Below are 21232 nucleotides of genomic sequence, written 5' to 3'. Positions count from 1 at the left end.
GACAATGAGGACATGACCAATGGTATCCCAGGAGGTCCTTCCGGGATTATCCCCTCTCCATCTGCACATACAGATGCAGGCAAGGAGGGCAATTTTTGGTATGGCCGGGAATATCAATGAGGCTGATAGGGAGCTGCCTAAACCGAAGGAAGGGTGATATTCGTTCTATGCGGTATCCCGAATTACTGATACCAAGGGATAATATGACAACGAGATTTCACTTTGATAAGAGGTTTGAAATATGTTAGAGTAACAAGGCAAACTGGGAGAGCGTGGCTGGGATATACGGCTTAAATCAGCAACAGATTATTGGGTACACTGATGGATCCCTCACAGCAGAGGGAGCGGGTGCCGGTGTTATTGGTCCAAGGAAAATGTACTTGGGGCCAATGGGCAGGTACACTAGAATATTACAGGCGCCATAGACAGATGCGCCTCCTTTAATATCCAAAGGAACTATATGAGGCAGAACATTGCTACTCTCACCGCAGCCAAGGTGCGGTCAAGGCGCTTAGGTGCAACCAGGTGAACTCTGAACTGATATGGGAACGCCTTGAGAAAGTGAATATGGTCGGCTCATCTAACAAGGTCTGGATACTCTGGGTTCCAGGCCATGTTGGGTTGGAATTGCAATGAGGCAGCGCACGAAGAAGCCAAGAAGGGAGGAGGGACGCCTTTATACGGGCCAGAACACTTCTGTGGAATAGGAAACGGTTTCATGATTATGAGGGTTGAAGGAACTATACTGGGCGGGATTAACAGAAATGGAGCAGTCCAGGGTGCTTATTGGGGGATACGAACCCATGTGCACAAAGGGTTGCTTAAACATCACCAAAAATAACCTCCGAATCACAGTGGGACTTCTCACTTGTCACTGTCGGCTAAACTATCACCTAGGGAAGCTAAGGATATCTACGGACACTGCCTGCAGGTTCTGTGCGAAGTGTATAGAAACCTTTATACGCCTTCTGGGACATTGTCCGGCACTTATGCAAAGTAGGTTGAGGCATTTGGGAGACCTTCCCAACAAAATCACAATTTGCTACTCCCTGAACGATTTTATCCAAAAATAGATACCATTCTGGGAAACTATAAAATTTCTTAAAGTTTAAAGTTTGAACAGTTATATCTTCGACGTGATGATGGCCCTTGGAATTGAAGGAATATGCGTTTATAAGGAATTTCTTGTAGTGTACGAAAATTGTATCAAATCTGGAATTAAATAATTGAAAGAGCGGAAAGTTGTGAATTTGTTGGAAAGGTCAAAGTTCTTGACACTGTTGACAAAAAATGCTACAACTCTCTCTCTGACTAATTTTTCTCAAACAAGTGGTACTATCAATCATTAAAATTTCTCTCTGTATAGTGCCTTTCCTCATTTTAAATCATATGACTTGTTTATATATTTTTTCAAAACAACACACTTTTTCTACAGTTTTTTTGGAATAAAAAATAATTTCATAAAAATTAGTCTAAAGCGGATGAAGACAAAATCCAAAGTTCGAATTTTTTTTTCAAATTATATATATTCATTTTTCAGTAGTGAGAGATTCAAAAATTCTACCCATTAACATCAGACTTATGTATACATATGTATTGTTTGATAGAAGCCTTAATCTATTCTATCTTTGGATATTGCTGATTATCATTTACCTTCTATTTCCTTCTCAAACAATTCCATATTTATATACTTATGTAGATTCCTAATGTACGGATTTGGAGAGTTCTAAAATCCAAAAGCAAATTAAGCTATTGGGTCATAATGTATGTAGATAGAATAGCTTAGATAGAAACATCACATGGTTTATGAAATCAGTCAGTTTAAAATAGAACCTAACTGCTAGTTAGAGGGCTGCTTATATGCCAGATATAACAGATTTAATATAGTCATATGATGAGTTTATTTTTCTTATGGTGTAATAATAATTTTAAGGATGTATCTATAATAGATTCAAAACGACTCACAGTACAGCCAATGCAGTTTTAATAAATGATGCACGTTCACCTCTGTTTTCTTTTTATTGTTTTGTATCGGAATCTTGGAAAAATATGGATGTTTATGTCCTGAATTATTTTTACTTAAATAAGAAAGACTGCTTAGTACTCACAGGAATGAGAAGTGAATAAGAATATAGCTCGAAATGGTTTGAATTATATTTGAGTTAGGTTAACGGTTACCCACAGAGTGCCAATGAAGTCAAAATAGTGTTGATTCTTGCCACGTTTCTAAATTTGGGAAAACATGTAGTTAACACTTTTTAAAATGAATGCGCACCGTACATGACAATAGATTTACGTATATGGGGCCGTTGGTCTCTACAAGTTTTGACTAATTTAATACGAAAACTGGAATAAAATATGTAAATCATATTCTAATGCTCTATTGCTGCAAAAATTATCGTGTCAGCTGGTAAGATTCTAATTGTTTAAGTAAATTTATCGAAAAACTGGAAGTTTGATAGCTCAATCAAGCTGGAGGTATATAAGTCAATACTCATTTGTTGGAAAGTGGTTTTCCCATAAGAACGTTATGGAATTACGGTAGAAATGTGATAGGGTGTATATTGTTAAAAGAATTGTGAAAATTCCAAATTTTGTTCATTATTGTAGAGTGATTCTACCAATTTGGACAACGTTCTGCATGGTAAGTGGTTTCGCATGGGCAGAACTCCGTAACATAACCTCGAAGCATGGTCTGCAAAGGGATAAGCGATTTATTGTATATTTAGGATCTGGTGTTCACAAAGTAAGTTTTTGTAGATCAAGAAGTGAAATGTTATAAAGAAGTAGCGCACGATTAACTACAATTCTAATTTGACAATCCATATTTGCAATATTTTCAATTGATTTCATTTTCAGTTCGTTTGTGGTGTATCTATTCCAGTATCTTTAGAAGACAAGAAACCATGGCGATCACTTGGTGCTGTTTATGGTTTCCAGGGTCAATATTCAGTGCCCGTGACACCTATTTATTGGTGGGATAAATGGGAAGGAAGATCATTGGCAGAAGCGAAAATGCAATATAACAAAGATGGATCTTATGTACCAGATGAATCGCGCGTATTTATTTATGCATTAATAGAATATTATCTAAATCGAGCAGGAAAGAATGGTCGACAATGCTTATTACGTGCAATTTGTGAAAATGCTTTGGTAGATGAATTTGGTGGAATTGTCGGAGAAGTTATAGGCGCAATTCTCAGGTGAGTATTTCCTAGAAGAAAAACTATAATCTTCTGTACTGTATCTTTCAATAGGCCTTCAGATGATTCAGATAATGTATACAAGGATGCGTATAAGGCTGGAAGGTATGGTGCCATCTGTGCATCTATGTATCCCATATGCCCGGAAGGACAGGGGCTCTTTGACGGTTTGACAGTAACAAGGTCATCTAAATACTACAAGAATATGGGATAATTTGCTGTAGTCTGTTCGGAAATGTGATATAAATAAATTTACAGTGATTCACGTTTTTTACATTATTTTCCACTTTCATTGGAATTGTGGTTAGATAAAATGTATCCATCGAAATTATATGTTTTTGTGTACATACATATGTGTTACATTGTCCCACTGTATTTAAAATCCGAGTATTCTGACCCCTTTCTTTTAACTGACTGTTTTAACGGTCACTTCAGTGTAAAAAGTCTTATTGAAGTCGATTTACTCTTATAAAAATCAATTTAGTGGCGTCCTTGTCAGTAATTACGCATTGCAAGCTTGTTTCGGTGTTAATCATTATACTTTGAAGTAACATGGAACTCATCATGGAATAATCATATCAGGGTGTGTAGCTTAAATTAGCGCAAAGTAGCTTTTATAAATTGTATATACAGTAATAATGAATCCCCGAATTGCGAACATTCCCAACTAGCGAACAACAGTTTTTTCACATTAGGTACTTTAAATAGCGACAAAAATTACTAAATAACGTAGATAATTTTTCGGGCGTTTAATATAATTAAAATTTTTTTGCGATTTTCTACGATCTTGATTCTCCTATCCGTGATAGGATCGTTACCCTGTATACCAACCACCTCCATAACGGCCTGTGCAATATTGAACTCAATCCGAATACATAAAGAGAACTCCCAAAATTCTCCCCCCAAGACTTGGTACAGCTGTCACTCCCAGTGACCTCCTGAGAAAGCAAATATCCTTGCTAACCACTTCCTCAAACCCACCATTCCACACTCCACATGCATGACCAATTAACTTCGCTAAACCCAAAAGTGTAGCAATATTCATTCATTCGAAAAATGCTCTGCAGCCATAAGTCCCTCCTTGACTATTTTGATTAACCAACTTTCCTGCCCACTTTCTCGCGAGCTGGAAGTGTGCTCGAATCACTCCTATTCCAAAAGAGAAGTGAAAATACTCTCATTCCTGATACAGCTACAGGCCTTTCTCCATCCTTTTAATCTCCGCCAAAATCTTCGAGCGGACCATCAAATAAATCATCGATGAGTACTGTAATAAGAACAATACTATCCCTGATTTCCAGTTCGCCAGCCGAACTGGTCATTAGGTTGAACACGGCCGATATCTTGTTTGGGATTAACAACAAAACACCCACAATAGCCTGCCTCCTTGATATAGAAAAAGCTTTCGACTCCGTATAGCAATACGGACTAGTCTATAAGCTTAGCCATCTCCTTAATTTCTACCAACACTTCTGCAAGCTAATCTATATAGATGGTCGGCAATCCAAAGTAAAAGTTGAGCAACAATTCTCCTCGTCCTATACCAGTTCTGCTGGAGTCCCAGAAAGTTTCGTCCTTTCGGTAACTTTTCTCCCTCTTCTCACTCTTCTCAGCGGATATTCCCGATCCCGTTCCTTACCACAGTCCTATCAAGATCCTACAATATGCCGAAGACCTCATAATTTACACAGCCACGAAGGACATAATCTGCGGGCCAGCTCGTCTGAATTCATATTTGGACGAGCTTTACCGATACTTTTCCAAGTGGAAGCTAGCCCTAAATCCTCAAAAGTGTCAAACGATTGTCTTCCGAGAGAATAAAATGAGGATGATTCCGAAAACTTCTTCTGCTAATAAAAGAACCTGTCTCTCAATATAATGTTAAACAAGGTGTTTGCGCCTTCAAATCACTATACCCTATCCTTCGATTTAAAAAGCTCACTCCACAAAACGTTAAAATTTTCGGCTAAAAACAGGTGATTACGCCTTTGATTACTTTCGAATTCATCTTCTGGACTGATTTCACTTACAGAGTTGTAATTACGAGATTCAAAGGTGACACATCTCCGCCAGTCACGTAACTCGCACCATTTCCGCAGGAAGGCATGAAGACTGTCTTTAGAGACTCTTGGTTTTGGTGATAATCCCTGCAATAACGAAGAAAAAACTGTTGGAGATTTGTGTAGGATTAGAGACAGCAAAGATCCAGGCTTCCATGGGATGTTCATTAAACTGGTTGTAAAGCCAAAGTTGGATATACATATTTGTTTTCCAATATATGCCCAGTGGGAGTATCGTTCATGCGTCAAAAAAACTTCAGAAGCTGGTGCCGCTTCATAAGCTTGTCACGCTCCCTGGTAAACCATCAGCGTACTGATCTAAGCGCGTTTTATTCACTATCATACACTATGAGAAAATGCTGCAGTGAGCAGTCTGTTACATATTGTTTCTTTTCTTATTCTTGAGAGTCTTGGTGGTTTATCTGGGTGACAATTTGGATTCCACACCACTGAAACCATCAAATTATTTACTTGTTTGGTCGAAAATAATTTACGCTGTGAGGTTAGTGCTAGCAATTATTGCTTAGGATACTCTTGGTATGCCAACTGCATTCAATCCAGCCAACTGGAATCCAATACGGGGCTCCCTGCCGATGACCGGTACATATATTCAGCTGTCTAGATGGACTTAGCGACAGCTATTTAAGAGAAAGAAAATACTGATACCACATGTCTGATGGACCGGAGGAGTAATTTTGTTTTGGGATCACTATTGTGGAACATTAGGCATAGGTATGCCCTTAAAGAGGGAAACCACATTAGGAGCTTACAGAAATCGATTTTTCATTACGTAATTTATAGTCTAACTACCACAGAATACGCTGCAAAAATTTCAACGCGAAATTTGCAATACTTTCTTTATGGATATAGAACTGAGCGCTTATCAGGTACAGGTTCAAGCTTCGTGTACTTTTGTAATAGTTTAGCGTCATTTAAATAGCATACTTATAAATACCTATACTCGGTGCCAGCCTTGACGTGGCCTTCTACGAGGGCATTTATATTTGTTGTTGTTTGTTTTTTATTTGTAATCGAGAGTGAAAAATATCTTGAAATCCGAAAGACGATTTTTCGAACTTTTTTTTTTGAAACGTGTTTTTCTCAAAATGACACATTTGTGGGAATTCTAACTCAAAAAGTAATTGAACTTTTGGAATGATATTATATTTTCGAGTGTATTTTTTGGATTTTGAAATTTTAAAATGTTCTTTCCAACAGTTCGGAAATATCTAATTTTGATTATTTCCACCCGTATGGAATATCCCATTCTTTGAAAAGAAATTAGAAATTTGAAAGTCCTTTTGGTTTGATCCCGCAATCGGAGAATTCTAGTTACGACCTTCCAGGATACTAATGCCTCGTAACTTTGTTATTTTTGGCTTAAATTTTTCAGAAAAAAAAATCTCTAAAATATTTCAATACTTTTTCTCTCTCAAGGTCTCGAAATAAAATAATTATTGTTTGCGAATTTGATTGAGTGCCAATTAATTTTTCCCACTAAAAAAAATCAGAAAAAATACATGAAAGTAACCCTTCTAATGTAATTTCACCTCCACGTCCCGATTTTGAGTAGGCTAAGGTATGGTGATGCACGAAGATATATAAGTGATTGCCAGCGCAAAACATTTTGCGAATGTTGAGTTGTACTCATTTGAAAGAATCACTGTTATAAAAGAGTGGCTGGAATATGCTGATCTTTAATTCCCAGGGAAACCGAAGCTACGTTAATTGCAAAGTCTGACACATCAGTCCGCATCAGAGTAGGTGCCCACATCATTATTTCCAAGGTATCCATCAAATACCTTGTAGTCCTGGCAGATGCTAAGCTAACGCTCAAGCAGTATCTGAAACTTTTTTGCGCTAAGACATCTAATGCCAGCCTGTCATTGTGACTCCCGTTATATTAGGCTGCTTATACCCACATGGTGAGCTCCAAGTTACTCTAATTAACACAGCTTTGGGTAGCTGCACTCTCTGCACATCTCTGCAGTGTCAAAAAAAAGAACGGTTACTAGCGGGATTTTAACAAGATCATGTTGTGCCTTCTGGACCGTCTCTGAAAACACGATAGCTACCATTTCTGAAAAACAGTCAATGTACTCATATTGTGATTTTCAATATCATTGTACCAAGAACCAACAACACAAATCGCACAAGGCAATCGAGAACAATAAAGACGGGGGACTACAACTTTGAGACCGTTGATAATTTCTCCTATCTAGAGTCGAAAATCACAACCGATAACAGTTATAATGATGTAATCCGGGCAGCCAAGATAGCCTATTTCAGCTTACAAAAACTATTTCCCTAGAAATGTCTCACCAGAGTTTCAAAGCTTTTGCTATACAAGACAATGATCTTACCACTCTTTATGTTTTCCTCGGAAACCTAGCTTCTTAGCGAGGAAAATTGCGAACTCTTGGCCGCTTTCGAGGGATGGATACTCCGAAAAATGTCTGGCCCAGCCTCCACGAAATAAATAATGACAATAGTCAGCGATTTTGCTAGCAGCAAAAGTTTGGTTATAAGTTTGACACGCTTCCCACATTCAAACATTCTCGAACAGACGTGGGCTTCACGGGATGCTGAGGAGCATAACGTAGTTCTCCATTGGCTTTTAGCATTGACCCGAGATATTGAAATCGCTCAGTTCTGGGCAGGTTACTGCCATTGCCAGAACTGAGCAATTTAAATATTTCGAAGGGCAGGTTACCGACATTGCCAAAACTCAGCGATTTAAATATCTCGAGGGGCAGGTTACTGCCATTGCCAGAACTCAGCGATTTAAATATCTCGAGTCTATGCTATCTGCCAATGGAGAACTGCGTAATGAAATTATTTCACACATTAACGCAACCTGGATGAAGTGCCATTCCGCAACTGTTGTTTTTTGTGATCGACGTATCAGCGCACGTCCCAAATCTAAAATTTACTGCAATGTCGTCCCTCTGCCGCTCTCTATAGTTCTGAGTATTGGCCGACTATAAAGGTCAACGAACGGCGTCTTGCGGTAATGGGGACGAAGATGTTGCATTGCACTGGTGGCGTGACACGTTTTGATTACGTCTGAAATGAGAATATCCGCGATCGAACGGGTTTGCACGTAATTCACACTAACGAGAATTCAACAACCAGTATTGGTCAGAACATCGAAAGCAATGGTAAGCATCCAAAAAGCCGGCCAAAACAATGGTGGCTTGATATGCTGGATGTGGATTTAAAGGTCTCAAGATTACATCCTGATAAAATAAAATGACGAAACCGATCAACACAGGCCGACCCCGCTTGTAAACTGAAGGCTGAAGAAAAAGAAAAGATGTGAGGAGCAACGAGTGCACGGCAGCGCCGTGTAATATAGCTAAAAATCCCATTGCCCTCTATTTTCTAGAAAGCGATTTAAATAAATCATTTGATGGAAAGCTTTGTGTTGATAATGGTCAACCTCATACGCTTCACACTCTGAGTTTAATATTATGAGCAAATGCCAACAATTTAACTAACATCAAATATAAAAAAGGGCTAGGGAGAATTAGATTCTTCTTGAATGGAATTTTAATATTTCACTCGAATTTCAATTATTCTCGTTAATTATGACGTCAGCATCTTATTTGTATGGCTTAGGATGCTGTTAATTAGCACGAAATTGATAAGTTTGAACTGCTATAACTTTCCCACTAATAGTTGGATTTTCATGAAACCTGGCATGTGTATGCACGAGGCTGTCCTCTATGTCGGTGCAAAATTTAGTACACTTAGGATGAACTTAAGGGGAGTTTTTTAGTCTATTTCTAAAAGTTGATAATATACTATTAGTAAATTTTTTGAGCAGATACCGGAATGGGACATCTCTTGAAGATTAAATTTCACATAAGTGTTTTACACAAAACCTTAAAAAGGGCTGCAGATAAATATATTCTTCATAAATGTGACTTTAATATTCCACGCGAATGTCAATTATTCCGGGTAATAATGATGTCAGCATCTGATTTGCATGGCTTTGGAAGCAGTAAGCTCGCGCGAAATTGCTAAGTTTGAACTGTCATAACTTTGGCGTTAATTGCCTGATTTCCATGAAATTTAGTACATATATACGAAGTATTGTTCCCTATGCTGGTACAAAATTCGGAAGTCCTAGGATGAATTTAAGGGGGGTTTTTCAGTAAATTTCTAAAAAGTAGTAATATACTATTAGTAAGTTTATTTGAGCAGATATCGGTATGGGACATATTTTGAGGCATAGATTTCATCTAGGCGCACTACCCTAATTTTTTTTGGATTTTTAGGTTGGGTAGTTTCCGAAAATGAGTCCTGTCTCACTTCAAGTGCGTACATTTTGACTCCTTACTCACGCACTTTATTTAAATTTATGCTAAAACTAAGGTCAGTTTCGGAAAGTTCAAATCGAGACCTTTCATTTGATACCCTACACAACTATATCCGGTGAAAAAAATTTTTGAATCCCCCTTTTGCATGTATGGGGATCCCCCCTTTAAACTTCACCTAAATTTATGCCACTCGCTGTATGCGTGGGATTTCATAGTTCCCATCTGTCCACCAAATTTCGTTCGGATCGGTTTAGCCGTTTTGGAGAAAAATGTGTGTGACAGACAGACAGATAGACAGACAGACAGACAGACATTGAATCGATTTTAATAAGGTTTTGTTTTACACAAAACCTTAAAAAGACTGCGACCAGCATATTATACTATGGGACGGTTGAATTCCCGAAATTTACCATTTTTCCGTTATTTTATTCAAGAGAGTTTATTTAGTAGTCTTGACAACGATTTTAAAAAATCCTTCTCAAAGGACAAAATTTCTTTTAGCATCGATTCCAACGGGAATGACCAAACCAGAGGTGGTCCTATAGTTATGAGAAACACCATAACAAAATCTAGTCAACTAGTAGCATACGTAGTCTTTATCCTTACAATAATAATAACTCCGCCGTAGCCGGTACCAAGCCCGATTTGAAAGGAGGAGGGATGGATAGTTTCAGTCGAATGGCTGCGGTGGCAGCGTCTTAGGGGGTAGGCGAGGAAAGTGCAGGAACTTTGCAGTCTTGCAGATTACTCACTGAGGAAGTTATCCCCACACCTGGCAGTTAGGTATAAAATGCAAATCCATCTATGAGAAGGAGAAGGAATTTAAGGTCAGGTGCGGATAACCGGCGGGAGTCGTCTGACTTGGTGACTGGGTCGGGCTCCCGTAATCGACAACACGGTGTCGAAACCGCTAATCATGGGGCGGTTCGACGTCTAGGCGCCACGACGACCAGGAGCATAGTTCCGCCTGGTGCAACGCCACAATCTGTGGCGACCACTTCAGCAGGTTCGCGTAAGCAGCGGATGAAATGGACTGAAGAAATGAACCTCTTCAACATCCGCTCCTACTACGAAATAACGGTAGGGGCGAGATTCGTCGAGCGTTTCCCTCAATTCGCGCACGCGACTGTGCAGCGAGTCGCAGACCAGTACCGCATTAAAGCTCGCCGCGATAAAATCCCGGCCATCATCTGGGAGCGTGTTCGATTTGAGGTCATCGGGGAAACTGGTGACAAAGAGCCGATGGGGGAAGAAACGGCGGCATCAACAACACCACGCCGCACTGCAGGCAACAGGTTCAGTACTCGCCGAAGCATTCTTCTCCACCATCCAGCGGAGGTTTCCGGTGAGGTTCGGGACGAATTCCAAAGAGTGTGTATAGAATTATCGGATATGGATCCTTTGCACAGACCAAGTATTCCCAGGCTCTATGCATCTCCAGCAAGTCCGGGCATTCTACTTCAAATTAATGATGAGGTTGCATCTCGGGTGTGTGCTGATATGCCGCTGCTGCAACTACAATCACTTGTGTATTGTGGTGCTTGGTCTGTGGTATTCGGATGGAGTTTGGATTAGACAAGTGTCGAATCTAAGCCATCCCCAAAGGCCATCACCAGCCGCATTCCGGATATAGCATTGGTGACCTCCACATCGAAGCTATGACCGAGACAGACTTCTACAAGTACCTAGGAATTCTGCAAGGAACCCATGCACGAGTTGGTGATCTGAAGGATGATCTGCTATCCGAATTCTTGCGATGTGTAAAGTTGGTGCTGAAATAGTATCTCTCGGGGAAGAATAAAATAAGTGCACTGGATGTATTCGCTATTCCTTCACTGGCCTGTACGTTCGGAATATTGCCATGGATGAAGACCAATCTGGAAAACGTCCAGCGGTGGATACGGACAACTATGTCGAAATTCCGAATGTATCATTCAAACTCTGCCGTGGAGCGGATAAACCTGCCTCATGACATCGGAGGTAGGGGCGTGGTTGATGTGATTGCACAACATCATCGCCAAGTCGACTCGCTGCGCACTTATTTTTACAGCAAAGAGCAGGCGAGTCCTTTGCATTCGACTGTCTGTAAGGCAGACTGTGGGCTCACTCCAATTAACTTGAGGAATCGATCCTTCAATCCTCTGAGTAAGATGAAGTCGGACCAAGAGCGGATCGATGAATGGAAGTCGAAGGCAATGCACGGTAAACACATGAATTGTCTTTGGCAGCCATTTCTCGATTTGCATTTGTCGAACAGATGGCCGTGTGCTGGGGAGATCTATACTGCGACGAAGGGGTTCATGTGTGCCATACAGGACGGCGTGTTTGCCACCCGACCTTATAAAAAGCTCATCATGAAGGAACCGGTGGAGAACGACCGGTGCAGAATGTGTGATTCGGTATTAGAGACGTTGGACTATCTCATTTCTGGCTGTACTGTTATGGCACGGGTGCAATTCATCACCAGGCATAATGCTGTATGTATGGTTATCTATCAAAACCTTGCATACAAGCATGAGCCGATATGAGCCACAAGCAGTACTTGATAGTTCTGCTTACAGCATGTATTGGGACCGGCAAGTTCTGACTGATCGCCATACTCTACACAACAAGCCTGACGTACTGTGAGTTGACAAGACGGGTCGCTCCGCGTATATATTTGATGTTGCTATCCCCCATAATAGCAACATCGAACGGGAATACGTGGAGAAAAAGGTGAACTATGAGCCACTGGCTCGGGAAATCTGGAAATTTGGCATCTCGAGCGGGTGGTTGTAGTTCCCATAATATTGTTAGCTACAGGTATTGTTCCTAAATCCCTCACGGCTTCCCTTGATGTCCTGGGGCTTTCCCACAGTTTGGTTCAAACCATGCAGAAATACATCATTCTGCATACTTGCTCGATGTTGCGGGGAGTTCTCGACGGATTCTCCCATTGACCTACCACCAGCGTCCCTTTAGTTATTATGTAGGTCGCACGAGCCTAAATGCTTAGCACTTGGTGCTAGTATTGGGTAAAATCCGGCATCTGCCGAGATTGTGACAACTCGGAAATAATAATCATTGGCGCAACAATCCATATTGGATCAGGGCCTTGAAGTGTGTTTGAGCACTTCATTCAAGAGCGTTACGGTACACTACAGTAAACTGTAGGAGTCAATGTGGTCAGCATTACGCCCGCCCGAGATTATTACCCTAATTTGTCTCAGGTACTAATTCACAGCTCATTCGATTGGAATCCGACGTCAGCTCTCTCTTTAGAGCCATCGAGAAGAACGGACGGAACCTTGCTCATTAGCAAACGATGCATTGGTCATTAGCCAAAAACTTGCAAACATTTTGCCTGTAACCTTCCCCGGGGTACAAGAATCTGCTCGAATCTTGGCATCACTCCATTATGCCAAGGTATTTCAGCGGCGATTGGAACACCACCGTGATTGCACCAACTCGTATTGGAATAGTCTATAGTACGTTCCTCTTTGTCGACGGCGTGGAGTGATGGATAAGCCTCGAGTTTTTGAGTCTCTAACTGTTGTCCACGGTACCATAGGTTTCTATCAATGCTGCGTGCAAGCTTCTACGAGGACCGCGTTTTCGCCCATGATACCTAGGTGAAGTACCTCCTTCGCGACTTTACATTCGTCGAATCTAAGAGTTGCCAAAGCTTCAGGTAATTCCTTCTCAAATTTTCAACTTCTGTATTACAGCAGTCCACCCACGACTTCCTATGTTGAGGCCTAATTTAAGGCTCTGGCACATTATAATCTGATACAATAATGCTCAACGTTGAATCCATCCCCCCTCTTCCGTGATCTAACAAAATTGTGTTCATTCGGTCCTCTCGATTTCGAAATCAAACATTTTTAAGCGCCGAGTTCTCCGAAGTGTACTTGGTCCGATATTGGAGAAATAACACAGAAGAATCAGGTACAAAACGGAATTATAGAAATATTCGAAGACCTACTTGTATCCATTCTATTCACACTTCGCAAGCTGCAGTGGGCAGGCTATGTCGTTGATGGACAATGAAGGAATCCTCAAAGGTGAACTGAAATGTGAAGCTCCAGGCAGACGACGACAAAGGAAAGCACGAAAAAGTTGGAAGAACACGATATACCAGTAGGGTTTGTCAATTCTCACTGGTGGCAGAAGAATTTTTATTGTGGCAGTAGCTATCCCGGTTAAAAACAACTCACAATATAATTAATGTGTTTTTGTTAAATGATCCACTTTTACTGTTTAGTTTTATACCCGGATTTTAAGCGAGTGATGGAAACTTCTGATACGAAATGTTTTTATTCAGGGAAGAGAGAGCGTTCAAGACTGACTGACTGCATAAGAATGAAAAGCGTGTATTCGAGGTCCCAAGAATATTATTCCAAATGGTTCGAGTTATATTTCAGTTGACCTAACGATTAGCTGCCGAATTTCGCCAAGGAAGGCGAACTGGTATTAATTGTCATCACATTTCTAAATTTGGGAGAATTACGTAGTTAACACTGTGTGTAATTATTGTGCAGCGCACTTTCGCAAGTATGATAATCAATTTGCGCTTATTATCCCCTTGGTCTCTACAAATTTTGACCAATTTAAAACTTATTTTTAAGTAAAATATGCAAATTATATTCAGTTGGTTCACTGTTACAAAAATTATCATGCCATCTGGTGACATCCTAATTACTTGGGCATATTTATCCAAATACTGGACGCTTGATAGCTCATTCAAGTGGGGTATATAAACCAATTTTCATTTGTTGGGGGTTCGTTTCTTCATTAGAGCATTATGGAATTACGGTAAAGATGTGAAAACGAACTTTTTTGGAAGAAATGTGAAAAGGCTTGCTTTTTTGATTATTGTAGAGTGATTCCAGTAATCTGGATAGCATTCCTTGTGGTAGATGGTTTGACATGGACAGAACTCTATAACGTAACCTCGAAGCGTAGTTTGCAAAGAGATAAACGGTTTCTTACATATCAAGGATTTGGAGTTCACAAAGTAAGTTTTATGCAAATCAAGGCCGACGGAGGTTTTGAAAATTCAAAGGGCGGGAGTGAATTTTTTATGTATGAACATTTATATTTGGTTGCGATCAATTAAATAGGCAGCAATATTTCTAAAATCCTTAATTTATTTAATTCCTTTTCAGTTCATTTGTGGTGTATCTATTCCTGTAGCTTTAGAAGATAAGAAACCATGGCGATCGGTTGGTGCTGTGTATGGTTTTCAGGGTCAATATTCAGTGCCCACGGAGCCTATTTATTGGTGGGATAAGTGGGAAGGAAGATCATTGGCAGAAGCAAAAGTGCAATATAATAAGGATGGATCTTACACACGAGATGAATCTCGTGTGTTTATTTATGCATTGATAGAATATTATTTGAATCAAGAGGGAAAAAACGGCCGACAATGTCTACAACGAGCAATTTGTGAAAATGCCTTGATAGATGAATTTGGTGGAATTATCGGAGAAATCATAGGCACCGTTCTAAGGTGAGTATTTTTTAAGTTATGTATAGCTTCCTAGTTGACCTTTCCGATAGGCCTTCAGATGACTCAGATGACGAGTACAAGGATGCGTATAAAGCTGGAAGGTACGGCGCAATTTGTACAACTATGTATCCCAAATGCCCACAAGGGCAGGGACTCTTTGACGGTTTGACAGTAACAAAATCATCGAAATATTACAAGGATATGTGATGTTTGGTAACAATGGAGTGGTTTCGAATAACGTTGTGCTAAATAAATAAGTGGAGATCAATATTATTATGCTGGTTTGATTTTTTCATAGAAGAAATTTGTCTGTCGATTCTCACTCTCTCTATTGGTGTTTCTAGCTATATTGCAATATTTTCATAAACCAAGCAGTTATATCGAAAATTTAACTCAAATGAGTGTTTCATTACAATTGTTACTTTTTATCATTTTTCAAAATCAGTTTATTCTAAAGAGAGCCTACACTACTACCTTTTCCGGAATTAATTTCATGAAACACATCAATTACTATTACTGCATGGCATTGCCAGTAGTACATCAGCAAATAGGTCGGAAACATTTGAACCCAAAAAAAAAAAAATTATGAAATATAAATATAAGTCGAGTGCGGCTGATTTGATAATTGATTGTGATCGTGCGATTCGAATTTGCTGATAATTATCACGACCAAATACGACAATGGTTATACTAAATTCTCATTAATTCTTGAGAGATCATGAAAGGATCTTGTTGACTAGGAGCTGTAAAGAGGGAATAAGGATTTCTTCCTAAGGAAATTCTCTAAGCCAGTTTGCTCCAATCATGGGCATCTTTCTCCATTCAAATGTATGAAAAATATCGGGCTCTCTTTCGTTTTCTTTTTCTACCATAAATGTTGCCCTTATAGACTTTCCGGACTGGATCATCCTCACCAATACGGATTAAGTGACCCGCCCACCGCAACCTGCTGAGCCGAATTTTATCCACAACCCGACGGTCGTGGTATCGCTCATAGATCTCGTCGTTATGTATCTGGATGAAGGTAGACTGTTTTTCCCATGATGTCAATATTATCTGCGTAGGCCAGTAGTTGGGTAGACTTGAAAAGGATGGTGCCTCTTGCATTGACATCTGCATCGCGAATCATTTTCTGCAGGGCCAGGTTAAAGAGGATGCATGATAAGGCATTCCCTTGTCTTAGACCGTCGTTGATGTTGAATGGTTTCGAGAGTGATCCTGCTGCTTCTATCTGGCCTTGCACATTGATTGGGGTCAGCTTAGTCTCTAGTTTTCTCGTAGCCGTGTACAGTTTACCCTGGCTATGTTGTCATAGGCGGCCTTGAATTCAATGAAAAGATAGTACAGCTGATGGCCATGTTCCAGCAGTTTTTCCATCGCTTGACGCAGAGAGAAAATTTGATCGGTTGCTGATTTGCCTGGAGTGATGTCTCTTTGGTATGGGCCAATGATATGCTGGGCGTATGGGAATATCCGGCCTAGCAAGATAGCGTAGAATATCTCATAGATGGTACTCATTAACGTGATACCTCAATAATTATTGCACTGCGTGATATATCCCTTTTTACATATGGGACGGATATTGCCTCGTTGCCAGTCGTGAGGCATTGATCGGTACCCTACACCTGAGTTCATCAATTACTCGTCATTAAATGATAACGAAATCCTAACCTCATTGCGGACAGCAGTTGGGGATAGGGTGGATCTTCTTAATGACGGAGCCACTAATTTTGAGGAGCAACTTATCCTTCCTCGTAGGGTACAAACCAACCTTTTACTTCGGCGATGTAGTTTAATTTTTTGATGAACTTAGTAATTATAATCATATTAAGGATCGTACATACATCTTGGCTCTTAGAACTCTGTATGCTGGTACCAATTCCAGGTAAAGGAGGAAGGTTTGAGGCGACGTATTTCCTGCTAAATACTACCTCTCTGCTGGTGACAGGTCTCGCGACAGGCTGACCAATAAAATGCATCCAATGTCGTTAAAAATAACATAATCGGATCGAGTAACAAGCCTCGGAAAAATGCTAGGTTGTTCACCTCTGTTGATGCGGCAGGACGAGTTCCGGTTTTGTCGAAAAATGGGTAAGGGTTCTTGGCGCATGGACGGTGTGAGGACGTAAGTAAGTTAGTCCGAGCAAAACAGATACCTGTCTGAACGCTTAATATTGGCACCCTATCTGGAAAGACCGAAGAATTTGCAAGAGCCCTTCGGGAAAGTGGCACTGATATTTGCCCTCTGCTAGAAACTCGATTATCTGGTGTCAAAAGCTGCAACTTAGAACACGAACGCAGTAAAAATGGTTAAAAACTTTTCTATTTTGGTAATCCACTTACTCAATGCGGTGTTGGCATTGCTCTCAGAGGGTTTCCGTGATGTTATTAAAGAAGTCGAACGATTTGGGGACCGGCTGATGAACGTCACCATTATATCAATTGATCGTACTATTCACTTCTTCACCGCGTATGTACCACAGATAGGTTGATTTGATGTCGAGAAAGATGCCTTCTGGGAACTTCTCGATGTAAAGACCTGAAACGTGCCTGCTGATGACAATATCATCATTGCCGGCGACTTTAATGGTCATGTGGGTGAAAGGGCAGACGGTAACAGAGGCCATTGGAAAAAGGTGTTCGAAGCGCGTAGTGAGGTTGGCGAGCGTACAGGCGATTTTGCGGGCACCCATGACCTTGTACTTATGAATACATGGTTCATCAAACGATTGTCTCATATTCCTACATTTTACAGTGGGAATAGCAAAACGCAAATAGTAAACGCAAAAACGACTATTTCCTGATTGCAAAGCCGTTTCTATGAGATCATCGCACCTCAAAATCAACTATTGATTGCTGTCCTGTGAATCACTCCATCGATGAAACAGTGTGAGGACCGCATTGGTCTGCCGCGCATGAAATAGTGGCGATTTCGGGAGCACTAAGCCAAATAAGCGGTTCATTAACCGAAATACTTAGCTTTGGAATAACGATGTTCAAATGATGATTCGTAAAACGAAACGCCTCTACCACTAATTTCGACTATAAAACGCTCACCAATTGGCAAATTTATAAGAATGACAACCGGGAAGCAAAGAAAGCGGTCGATGTCAATCGAACGGTTCATTACAAACATCTTTACCATAAACTGGATACACGGGATCGAGAGAGAGATCTGCATCGACTTGACAAAAGACGACAGGAACGCGCACAGGATATTGAACACTTCTTTGCTTACCGACCGTCGAGCCGCGAAGGATAGATGGTGAGAATATTTCGGACAGATTTCACCTGAGGAATTTGTTCATTCTCCACTTCCACAATCATTGCCGACATTCCAGGAAACAATAAAACGAATGAAACGGGGAAAGCAAAAGGACCTGACTACATCGCATCTGAGCTCTGGAAAGCGAAAAGCGGAGACCCAACACTGTGGCTCAGTGGTTTCATTAATTGGGTCATTCAGGAAGGTAGAACACCATCTGACTGGCAACAAAGTACTACAGTTCTAATATGGAAAAAGAAAGGCAGTCCCGGAGAATGTTCAACTTACCGTCCGATCCAGTTACTTTCCTATACGATGAAAGTTTTTGAACGCATTCTATACAACCGTATTCTCGAAATCGTTGAAATAACCGTGAATCAAGATGGATTTGTCAAGAACTTCGAAACTACTAACGCAATAGCCGCTGCGCGGTTATTCATGGACAAACACCGTGAGAAGCATCGCCCTCTTTACATTTCATTCTGGATCTAGAGAAAGCGTTTGGCCGTGTGCCAACTAACTCATCTGTAATGCTCTACGATAACACTTCATCAAAGAAACGCCCTCTCACCACTCATCTTTGTTCTTGCTATGGACACCGTCACACGGGACATCCAACCCTATGCACTGCTTTATGCAAATTAAGTTTTGAAAACGTCTAATAATAGCAATAGCAATAATAATCCTCATGTAACACGATCTCAGTTTGAATCTGAATAAAACTGCATTTTTGACGAACGGTCTCCATGAAATAGGCACAATCATTGTCAGTGGCAGTGATCTGCCCAGAGCTGAGGGATTTAAATATCTCGGGTCAATAATATCAGCCAATGGAAAACTGCGTTATTAAATTGCTTTTCGCATCAACACAACCTGGATGAAGTGGTTTCCACACCTGGTGTTGTTTGTTATCCACATATCAACGAACGTCTCAAATCTAAAATTTACCGCAATGGCGTCCGTCGTGTCTCGCTCTGTGGTTCTGAGTGTAGGCCGACTATAAAAGACAATGAACGGGGTCTTGCGGCAATGGAGACGAAGATGTTGCGTTGGACTAATGGCGTGACACGTTTTGATCACATCCGAGATGATGATATTCGCGATCGATATGGGGTTGTACTGATCGTGGAAAAATTATGAGAGAGGCGCCTTCGTTGGTATGGTCATGTAATTTGCGCTAATGAAAATTCCATTGCCAAGATCGGTTTGAACATCGAAATCGATGGTAAGCAACAAAAGGCCGGCCGAAACAACGGTAACTTGATGCGCTGAATGAGGATTTGAAAGCCTCGCATTTGATAGAATCAAATGCCAAAATGAATCACGACAAGCGGACCCCACTTGTGAACGGGACAAGGGCTGAAGAAAAAGAAGAAGATGTGTCTTGGTTGTTATATTACTTAAAAAAATTCTGCTATCGAAAACGGAAATCTAAACTCTGTCAAAGCCCCTTCCTTTGGGATTTTGACGATCATCCCCTTCTTCCACTCTCTCTAAAAGCAGCAAGCAGCAGATCTGCAATAACTTCAGATACATTGATAAGTGATTCTGCGGGAACATCCCCAAGCCCAGCTGCATTAATCCGTTTGGCTGCATTGATAGAACAGTCCGTATCCGCTGTTACGATGACTGGATATCTCATTCTCAAGGGAAGAAACCTTACTGTGTGATACCGTTAAGAACCGTGGCGAAATGTTCTCTCCACCTCTTCACTTGCTCGTCATCGTGGATGAGAAGACCGTTGACGTCTTTCACAAGATCATCGAAAGCTCTTTCGTGATATGCTAAACACTTCTGAAATCATTGCATTCTGCGGCATCTTTTGTTTCCCTGACGAGCGCAATAGTCAATTCTCTCCTGTCACGACGTACCCTACGTTCAACTTTCTCAGAGAGTGGAAGAAAGGGATGATCGTTAAGATTCCGAAAAAAGATATCCGTCATGAGTACGACAATTTAAGGTATATTTGCCTGTTCCGTCCATGTCTTGGGACCATTGATGGAAAGCATGTCGCAATACGTCCTTCGTCGGGGGTCGTTTTTAAAGTTTTAATTGCAAAACAAACTCCTTATAAAAATCGGTTGAATGTCTGGCTGTCTGTCTGTCTGTCTGTCACACGCACTTTTCTCAGAAACGGCTATACCGATTGAAACGAAATTTGGTGAGAAGGTGGGAACTGTGAACGGTCAGACATGCGGTGAGTGATATCTACGTTGAGGTTATCCTCATGCATGCAAAAGGAAGGTGTACATTTTTTTCATCGAATATAGTTTTGGGTATCAAATGAAAGGTCCTGATTAGTACTTTTTGAATCCGGTTTTAGTTTTAAGATTTGTTAGAAAGGCGGGGATTGGGAGGGGTGGAAATTGATGATTTCTTTAACGGACCTATTCTCAGAAACTACTGGACCGAAAAATCTGAAAAAAATCATGAAGCTGCCTCTATACGGTGCCCAGGCCTCGAAATAGTCTCCATATCGATATCTTCTCAAATTAAGTTAATAATAGGTTATTTCCATATTTTTGGGAAAATTGAGTAAAAAATCCCTTTAAGTTTATCCCAGAGTTATACAAGTTTGTAGCCGTATAGAATATAATATGAAGCATATTATCCCCAAGTTTGAACGAAATCTACTATTACTAACTAAGTTACAGTAGCTCAGAGTTGGCTCTACAGTGTAGATTTACAGCAAGCCAAAGTACTAAATATCAATATCACACTTAAGTGAGTAGTCTGACATGCTAAATTCATATACATAACGGGCTACATACAAATGGGACAGTTCTGAATTCAAATATGCTCACGGAAGAAGCAAACAAAACCTTTCATACCTGAAGCGCCCAGCTTCCGGTTTCTCGACTTGTTTATAATTATAAAGGCTTTCATAG

The 21232-nt window shown here is 40.5% G+C and overlaps 2 protein-coding genes across 2 annotated transcripts; both read left to right on the top strand.

Annotated features, from left to right (window-relative positions):
* The first annotated feature begins 2498 nt into the window (after positions 1–2498).
* LOC119657840 lies at positions 2499–3431 on the top strand. The gene is made up of 4 exons (XM_038064962.1): positions 2499–2541; positions 2611–2746; positions 2860–3203; positions 3258–3431. The coding sequence occupies exons 1-4, from the start codon at positions 2531–2533 to the stop codon at positions 3415–3417; spliced, it is 651 nt and encodes a 216-aa protein (XP_037920890.1). The 5' UTR covers positions 2499–2530; the 3' UTR covers positions 3418–3431.
* A 10919-nt stretch (positions 3432–14350) lies between these two features.
* Positions 14351–15288, top strand: LOC119658334. The gene is made up of 4 exons (XM_038065675.1): positions 14351–14382; positions 14449–14584; positions 14736–15079; positions 15130–15288. Exons 1-4 carry the CDS (start codon positions 14372–14374, stop codon positions 15284–15286), a joined length of 648 nt encoding a protein of 215 aa, XP_037921603.1. The 5' UTR covers positions 14351–14371; the 3' UTR covers positions 15287–15288.
* Positions 15289–21232: the final 5944 nt, after the last annotated feature.

Source organism: Hermetia illucens, chromosome 5 (assembly GCF_905115235.1).
Source record: "Hermetia illucens chromosome 5, iHerIll2.2.curated.20191125, whole genome shotgun sequence".
NCBI classification, from domain to species: Eukaryota; Metazoa; Arthropoda; class Insecta; order Diptera; family Stratiomyidae; genus Hermetia; species Hermetia illucens.
The sequence above is the reverse complement of the archived record's forward strand: the minus strand, read 5'-3'. Positions and strand labels throughout refer to the sequence as shown.

Coding starts and splice junctions, on each gene's coding strand:
- LOC119658334 (XM_038065675.1), top strand. Junction 14,585..14,735: donor AAGGATTTGGAGTTCACAAA/GTAAGTTTTATG, acceptor ATTCCTTTTCAG/TTCATTTGTGGTGTATCTAT. Junction 15,080..15,129: donor ATCATAGGCACCGTTCTAAG/GTGAGTATTTTT, acceptor CCTTTCCGATAG/GCCTTCAGATGACTCAGATG.
- LOC119657840 (XM_038064962.1), top strand. Junction 2,747..2,859: donor TAGGATCTGGTGTTCACAAA/GTAAGTTTTTGT, acceptor TTTCATTTTCAG/TTCGTTTGTGGTGTATCTAT. Junction 3,204..3,257: donor GTTATAGGCGCAATTCTCAG/GTGAGTATTTCC, acceptor ATCTTTCAATAG/GCCTTCAGATGATTCAGATA.